The sequence below is a fragment of the Schistocerca cancellata genome, chromosome 1, assembly GCF_023864275.1.
Source record: "Schistocerca cancellata isolate TAMUIC-IGC-003103 chromosome 1, iqSchCanc2.1, whole genome shotgun sequence".
In the NCBI taxonomy this organism is placed as follows: Eukaryota; Metazoa; Arthropoda; class Insecta; order Orthoptera; family Acrididae; genus Schistocerca; species Schistocerca cancellata.
Window position 1 is genome coordinate 784,449,553 of NC_064626.1, and position 9,453 is coordinate 784,459,005.

General features: G+C 41.9%; 1 protein-coding gene across 1 annotated transcript in view; it reads right to left on the reverse strand.

The window, feature by feature from the left end:
* The window catches only part of LOC126102917 (T-box transcription factor mls-1-like), a 151,987-nt gene extending 143,573 nt beyond the window's left edge, over positions 1–8,414 (reverse strand). The window contains exon 1 of the mRNA XM_049912328.1: positions 8,360–8,414. Coding sequence (XP_049768285.1) covers positions 8,360–8,414 — 55 coding nt within the window. The remainder of the gene's footprint in view (positions 1–8,359) is intronic.
* Positions 8,415–9,453: the final 1,039 nt, after the last annotated feature.

The following is a 9,453-nucleotide window of genomic DNA, read 5'->3' on the forward strand; positions in this document are numbered from 1 at the left end:
TTGGTGTTGCAATTTTTCGTAAAAACCTGTCGCAGTATACTTTATTCGTAACTACTTCCTCTTATTCATAAACGATCCCCTGTGCAGGAGAAACTGCTGCCCGATAGCACATCTATATCGTGAATCGAAAACAGAACATTTTCATTTTTCTTCTTTGGATGGATATTAGAATGCAGCTCCCTCCGCATCGTGCCTTCCGCCCTAATTTGAACAACGTGGGTAACAATTTGCAAATATATTCCGTCGTCTTTCTCGCGGTTACAGTCACTCCATTTTCTTCTAAATATTAAATTTAATGACGTCAATAGTACGACGGTTTTCCAATTCGCGAAAATATTTTCCAGGAGAACATTCCATTATTTGTGCCGCATGCGAAAACCGAGTAATAGTTGGAACTGGACCGTAATTTCGCCTAGTTACGACCAAATATAGGGGAGAGTAGGGTTTAACGTGCCGTCAGATAATGTAATATTATCATGCAGTTTTTTGCTGGAGGGTTTCTGCAGGCACTTTGTGATAAAAATGGAAAGGTAAAGGCGATATTTCATCGGATAAAGTTACTAGAATCAAACAAGTATTTTACCATGATACTTTATTTTGTGCTAAACTAGTGGTAACAATAAAAATAACGTTACGTAGCATAACGAAGTTTTTATTTAAATGTGTGATGTTTGGCAGACCTAAGCTTGAAAAAGAAATATACGAACACACAAAGAGCAACACACTAAAGGAACGCCGCGCTTAGTGGCCGCGCGGTTTGAGGCGCCATGTCACGGGTTGCACGGCCCCTCCCGCCGGAGGTTCGAGTCCTTCCTCGGGCATGGGCGTGTGCTGTTCTTAGCGTAAGTTAGTTTAATAAGTAGTGTGTAAGTCTAGGGACCGATGACCTCAACAGTTTGGTCCCTTAGGAATTCACACACATTTGAACATTTTGAACTAAAGGAACACCGTATTTACAGGAAGCCAACAACTGAATATTTGGAGCTTGTATCATCACCGTACATATATTCCTAATATTTGCAGGAAGCAATAGAAACGTACATGCAATTCCTTGATTCACATTATGGATAAAACGGATAAAGTTTCTTTTAGCAGGGATAAACGTTTAACGAGACATAGTGTTGAACATTTCTTGAGGTTATTTTCGTTCTGTCGTTGCAACAACGAAAATACCATCAAGAATTGTAAAGCAACTACGGATAATATGGCCATACAAATGAAGAAATAGTATCGAACAATTTTCTTGGAATTATAGAATCCAACAAACACATCATCGAACGCTGTTATGACTAACGGATATGAAATAAACCATAAAGTCATAACCGTAGTGTGAAAGAATAAAGTTTTCATAAATGCACAAACGTAATAAAACTAATTAATAAATCCGATCCTCAAAAAGTTTCTTAAATGTATCCGAAAATATAATATTTTACACCGAGTTCTTGTTTAACTCTGCAAAACTGACGTTACATCAACCTCACGATAAGTATACAGACCGGAAAATTGCGACATTCACAAACCACAGCAGTACAACGCTTGTCGCATCATCTCTTCCGTCACATCCTTTCCCACATCATATCCGGGTTCGTACAATATTTTGTTCACTTTTCTATCTATAAGGCGTGATAAGATCTGCTTTACATTTTCAAAAACGTATATTTGCCTTACGGGCATTAAATATTCGTTGATGACATCGCTGCGAAGCACAGGTATCATTGCAAGCAGAACTGCAATTGGATTTATATTATTTGAAGTTTAACGCAATGAAATACATACGTAAGCACAAAACATTCCAAGTGAATGATACACTGAATAATATAGTTACCATAACCGAAATTAAATACAGCACAGTCATAACAGCCAATCGCTCTCAGGGTTTATATAATGACGTAAAAGCTTGAATTAAATTCTGAGCTCTGATTTTGTTTCCACTGTGATCATCAAGTGCGGAAAAGGTAGCGACTTTTGATAGTAGCGATTATTAGACGTTACCGTACAAAATGTGTGGTGTAGATTTGTGCTTTTTTGAACTTAGCTTCGACGTCAGGGGTGTCCAACCTTTTAGCTTAACTAGGCCACGCTGGAAGAAGACGAGTATTTTTAAGCTGCCCATAATATGCTTAACACTAGAAAAAAAATTAAGAAAAGAACGGGACGGGATGGACCAATGACAGAAGAGCATCGAATGGCAGGCATTTCATATTGAAAATATCCAGTTTATCATAACTTTACATAAACAGAATTTTACGGAAATTTTGTTTTTTACCTATAGTCTCATAGATGCTTCCTTCTCCAGTCTCTCTGATACTTGCTTTGGGCCGCATGGTCTACGTCACTAGAGAAGGAGCACAGATTCAGTTATCCAAGGACGGGAAGGAAAACTATTGCGGCAAACTGCTGAAGTGATTAGGGAAAACAAAGGAAAACCTAGGTCTGATTGGAAACATGGAAATGCAGTTTCCTTCCTAGTAGATTTTTTTCCAGTAGTAATTAAGATTAGCTCTACATGGTCGCTTGAGTAATCCGACTTCTAGATTTTATTTTATTTAATCTTTTATTTTTGGTCGTTTACGAATAATTACTGCAGCGATTATTCAGTAAATGAATCCTGGGGATACTGTGCACAGGCGTTTAACATACACTCCTGGAAATTGAAATAAGAACACCGTGAATTCATTGTCCCAGGAAGGGGAAACTTTATTGACACATTCCTGGGGTCAGATACATCACATGATCACACTGACAGAACCACAGGCACATAGACACAGGCAACAGAGCATGCACAATGTCGGCACTAGTACAGTGTATATCCACCTTTCGCAGCAATGCAGGCTGCTATTCTCCCATGGAGACGATCGTAGAGATGCTGGATGTAGTCCTGTGGAATGGCTTGCCATGCCATTTCCACCTGGCGCCTCAGTTGGACTAGCGTTCGTGCTGGACGTGCAGACCGCGTGAGACGACACTTCATCCAGTCCCAAACATGCTCAATGGGGGACAGATCCGGAGATCTTGCTGGCCAGGGTAGTTGACTTACACCTTCTAGAGCACGTTGGGTGGCACGGGATACATGCGGACGTGCATTGTCCTGTTGGAACAGCAAGTTCCCTTGCCGGTCTAGGAATGGTAGAATGATGGGTTCGATGACGGTTTGGATGTACTGTGCACTATTCAGTGTCCCCTCGACGATCACCAGTGGTGTACGGCCAGTGTAGGAGATCGCTCCCCACACCATGATGCCGGGTGTTGGCCCTGTGTGCCTCGGTCGTATGCAGTCCTGATTGTGGCGCTCACCTGCACGGCGCCAAACACGCATACGACCATCATTGGCACCAAGGCAGAAGCGACTCTCATCACTGAAGACGACACGTCTCCATTCATCCCTCCATTCACGCCTGTCGCGACACCACTGGAGGCGGGCTGCACGATGTTGGGGCGTGAGCGGAAGACGGCCTAACGGTGTGCGGGACCGTAGCCCAGCTTCATGGAGACGGTTGCGAATGGTCCTCGCCGATACCCCAGGAGCAACAGTGTCCCTAATTTGCTGGGAAGTGGCGGTGCGGTCCCCTACGGCACTGTGTAGGATCCTACGGTCTTGGCGTGCATCCGTGCGTCGCTGCGGTCCGCTCCCAGGTCGACGGGCACGTGCACCTTCCGCCGACCACTGGCGACAACGTCGATGTACTGTGGAGACCTCACGCCCCACGTGTTGAGCAATTCGGCGGTACGTCCACCCGGCCTCCCGCATGCCCACTATACGCCCTCGCTCAAAGTCCGTCAACTGCACATACGGTTCACGTCCACGCTGTCGCGGCATGCTACCAGTGTTAAAGACTGCGATGGAGCTCCATATGCCACGGAAAATCTGGCTGACACTGACGGCGGCGGTGCACAAATGTTGCGCAGCTAGCGCCATTCGACGGCCAACACCGCGGTTCCTGGTGTGTCCGCTGTGCCGTGCGTGTGATCATTGCTTGTACAGCCCTCTCGCAGTGTCCGGAGCAAGTATGGTGGGTCTGACACACCGGTGTCAATGTGTTCTTTTTTCCGTTTCCAGGAGTGTAGAACGATTCCATGAAGACCTTGTTTTCTAAAATGCATCTTCTTGTATTTTTTTATGTCTAGAACAATGAAGTTTTTAAACATTTGAAAATATGAACTGGCGGTCTTAGGTGAAAAAGGGATCAGAAAAAGACGGCAAAAGGAAAAGAAAGATGGCAAAATATTTGCTTGAAATATACAGTTTCATGTAACTCGGTCTATTGTTCTTCATTTTTGGTCAACTTCCAAGCTAAGCCTATATAACATTTCATAAGAGATTGATTAAGTTATTATTGGTAAACCATTCCTTGAGCGCTGGGGTATACAGTTAGAAGAAGCGGATGTGAGGCCACTTATGTTTCATGGCAGCCCTGTGCGAACTTCATTGTTCAAACTATAATTTGTAAAGTAGCCATTGTTGAATGGCGTTTTTATGTTCGATGCTGTGTGTTCGAGCTCTCTGTAGTAGAAGAATGAAACAGTTCCTGTGACACCTTTTCTGACAAAGAAGTTCATTGTTCTTGGGAGTAGATACTCGATGCGAAGCATAAGACTGTTGACATGTATTTAAATAGAGCCGCCAATGTCAAAACTTGTATGTACTGGTATATAGATCACAAGTAAATTTTTCTGCACCGACTCGTTTGTTTTGATAATTCGTAAAACCGAAATTGCCCTGTAGGGTACAATTCGTTGGTATAAATTTGAAATGCATGAACCGTTAAAATTGATTCGTACGATATTTATACAAACGCCACGTGTTAAGAGCTTATAAACGTCTTGCTATGTTAATGCTTCACATCCATCGAAAGTGGCGAAAGACTAGATTAGCTTTCTTCAGTTCCATAAAATAGATATATTGTAAGCACCATATAACTTGCCCTTTTGCAGGGATGCTGGAAACGTTAGCATGCGATCGCCGTTTAGGTTAATGGTTGCTGCTGGGAAGAGAGGTTAGGAAAAGTGTAAGTCCAGCCTCTTTCTCGCAGGCCAGGCAGCAGATTGGAATATTCACAGTTTCTGCTGTAATACTGCAGTGCGTTGTTCTGTTTAGTGGATAGGGTTGGGAAAGTGGGGAAGAATTCCTCACCGGCCCGAAATCTTGCGATTTCCGCTGACTCCTTCACTAGCAAAAAGGGCCGAGGTATATTGTGGCCATAGTTCTGTGTTATCATTACAGTCATAAAACTTCATGTTACGAGGAAGCTAAAGAAGGTGAAGCGGAATGATTTTGGAATCGAAATAAGTGTTGCTTTGCACTGCTGCATTACTAAGACTGGCACTCGAGTCAGCTGTGCGACTAAAACGGTTATTTTTATTTCGTAGCGTTTAGATCAGGGGTAGTCGACCATTTTTACCTACCGCCCACTTTTTTACCTTGTTAGTTCTAAAATTTTCTAACCGTCCACTGGTTCCTCAGCAATTGTGATTTAAAAGTAGGAAAGTCATTTTGTTTTACAAATATCACAATGCAGAGTTACAGCAAGTTAAAATATATAATAATAATTACTTACCAAATAGTTTAGTCAAAATTCTATGAAAACCCACTGAAAATGTTTCAAAACTCCTACCACCTACCGCGCAACATGAAAACTGGAACGCCTACTAGTGGGCGGTAGGGACCAGGTTGACTACGAATGATTCAGGTGCGTGTCTGGATGTCCAGTCACCAATACAAAAGAAAAAGTAAAATTTGGCTGAAAGGTGCAATTATTTCCACATTACTACTGACTGATACCAATGTTCGTTGATTCTATCAGTTCACTTAAGTCAGTCATCCGGAACACGTCCCCAGCCAGCGATATTGATTTCTTACCCAAGAAATATTCTACAACATTTCACAAAATATAAAATCTGTTAATGAGTTAACAATTTACGGATAGATCGCAACGAAAGAGAATGCACCGCGTGTGGATTCAGTTGGTAAATCACGTTTGCGCTCGATGCGACGGCGGTCGGTCCGAACCACGGTAATGAATTTTAATCACCAGAATTTTGCCGACTTTCAGTCTACAGACATGACATTGCGTTCCAGTGTTCATGTCAGATTATTACACTCGCGTTGTTTGTTGGTGTCTTAACCCTTAAATGCATGATTTTTTATTTCAAGCTGTAAAAATTACCACATTTAGTTTATAGTACCTACATTACGAAAAAAATATTGAAAATTTTTTAAAATTAAATTAACAAAGCATTATGGTTTTTAATCGCTACAAGCACAAAAACAGACCTAATTTCAAATCTATCGTAAAGAAACTCGAATTAACTGTCTACACCCTGTCTACTTACGTTTCTAAAATAAAAAAAGTAATTTTCAAACCCACAAATCAATGCAGAAACACCAACTAAGTCTCTACTTTCCGCCAAAACACACGCGCGGAAGAACATCCACACAGCTGATTGTCGAACTGGTTCAATTCATCCTGCCATTTACTATCGTTATGAAGAACTACTAGCAACTTAGCAGATGCAGTAGAGTGTATACACTTAACTACATAATGAATTTGTTACAAAATGTTGCTCAGTACAGGATACGTCGAAGAGAGAAAGTCTGTAGCTGATCAGCTACTATGCATTAAAGGGTTAAGACACTTAATTTTTTATTCCTCGGTCGCGTGCAGACATTAGTATTTTCAACTGTTTCGTGACTTCTTTTATGAACCAGCTATGCAGCGTTGCGTAAAATGAGTGTAAAAATTATCTCATTCCGAATGATTAAGAAGTGTTGAAGTGATCTGTTGAACTCGTAGTATAAATAACATGTTAAATAACGTGCATTCTCTTGACAGACATCTAATTTGGACAGCTGTATCAGCATACAACAGTTTTGTTTCGTAAGAAAAGCTTGTCAACGTGCTCCTGCTAAAAATACTTTAATCTTAGGCCGTCAGCACACGGTATGACTGAAGAGAAACGCAACGGGCAGGTGATCTACAACGGCAACTGGTTGCCGACTAGCCGGCAACATTGTTCCGCACACGGGGCAACTTTGAAATGACCAGCAGCAGTTGCAATGTGCAAGCGCGGAGGAGGGGGAGTGTTGTTTGTCGCACCCGTGCAACTTTTTAACAGAGCTACATTGAATTGTCAAAGTTGATTTCTTGCGACACAACACAGCGTTAATTTTCTTTAGAAATCGTGAGATTTATATGGTGATTTATACGGTGATAGTGGTTTGTGCTCGTTATACCAGATGTATATGAAGACCATTGTATTTGCAAGTATCGGAAATTTGTTGCTTTTCACTGTTCGTTTCCATTTCACAGTGTAATTTTACAGAATGAGGAAGGCTGTCAATCACACAAAAGAATACTATCCGCATGATTCATAATTTTTTGTACATTTACTTCCATTGACGTACCGGTAATTTTGTTTTAAAAGTAGATGTGCAGGACACTACAAATATAATATGAAATTATTTTTACACGTCACATCCTGATTTATCTGTCAAATCTCTCCTCCAGCAGCCTGGGAGCTCGTATAACATGGCATGTTTTTCGACTTCCCGTACGAAGCTGATGTACACAGCCTGCTCGTTCATCTTGAAACCAAACAAACGCACAGTTGTGTTCGAGGACACTAAGCAACTCAAAATGCTTTGCAACGCGGGCGCCGAGTCGCTGGCAACTAGTTGGCAACGCGTAGCAACAGATTGACTGGGGACTCACGTCGGTAACGAGTTGCTTTTGAGTCGCTCCCTGTACGGAGGGCCAGAGAATTTGAAATATTCCGTTGGGTAAGGAGGTCAATAGTACAGTATTCAGTACTGCATAGTAGGTAGAAATATAAGGACTTCGTTGCCCTGTCTGTCAGTAAATACCGCAGACTCTCAAGTTTCTTATATCTTAGAATTTCGCTGACGTCGCACTATTCGAACTGATGGAATTGTAAATATTTCTGTCTGTATTAGAAATAAACAATATCACTTGCAGTCGAACAAAATGAGTAAACACATGGGCGTACACAGCGTGGGAGGTGGGGAGCATATACTCCCTAGAGATAAGGGTACCCAAAACCATTAGTCGTGAAATCTCAAAACTAATGTTAGTTGCCGCGCTGCTCATCCCTAGTTCAGTTCATGGGTAATCTGTCACCAGTTAGTGTAAGATACGAATATTAGTAGCTATTAATAAAGGAAACGCTAATGTTTACAACGTGACATTCAACGTGTGAAGGAATGCTTTAGTTCTGTAACGATTTCATTACGTTATCAATAACATACTTTTACTCAAGTTGCTGAGTAGAAGAAATCGGTGACACCGTCGGTACAGGTACGTGTCTGCTTGTTATAAAATAAGAACACTTGTCTGCTCAGTACCTGTGAGTTGGTTGGCGGACGGCGACATCACACAGTCTTCACAATCTGGGTCCATCGCGACGGCCTTCGCACGTCTTGAGGGTTCAGGTGTGGGGAGCAGACTAACAAACAAGCTTCCCGCCTGCTCTTGACGCTCCGGCCGGTTACCGCCCTCCGATTTCAACCACCAATGGTGGACAGCGACGCCTGCGGGGCGGTACGCTGCCGTCCTGGTACTTGCGCCCGAAACAGCACCCGCGATTTCCCAGAAATTTCTTAACCGTTTCATTGGGTTCGGTCTACGTTACACTGCAGTATTAAGGAAGCGATACTGAAACTCATTTTCCGCTGCCGAAACAAATCATTCGAGTCAGGAAGACACGTTAGTCGCTTTGAGTCTACTTGTAATGGATGTGCGGTGCTACCACACGTTCTTATGTTTTAGACAGTCCGCACTCTGTTAAGACTTACATTTCGACCAAACTATTTACGGATCATAACTGCATTTGATCTCGTTCTTTTATTCACGATACAAGGATACCTTGTGAAAGTTTACCATTGTAAAATTCAGAGAAACACTGCAACTTGCTATATTGTGAAGAATGACACGCTGCAGTCTAAGTGAAATTATTTTATCTCGTAATCAGTTGTACGTTCTTCTATAAGCCCCCCATTCTAGATCTTTTTTCTGGACTCTTGGTTGAAATTATCATGAACAATATTTGATTTTTAAACTATCATTCCCCTATCAGAGGAAATATCTCACAGTCTGCACTTAACAATGTTGTCGCAGTTTATTGAGTGTGTAGCTACAACTTTTTTGAAATCATTTAACATAAATGAGACTTAATACATCTACAAATAGAGGTACACAAGTTCTGCACAAAGATCTGCGGGATTTCTAAGCTGTCAAACAATTGCTCCGACAGAACTCCTCTACAATCTATTGACAATTCCCAAAAAACTTAGAGCAGAGCAACACAGTCACCTGTCTATCCCGAGTGTTGCAGTCAGAAGTTTCATTACTATTCTTTCTGCATAATACCAAGGATATTGAGCCAACCGTTCTTCACATTATCGCATTATTTTTTATCCAAGCACACTCTTTGGCTCTC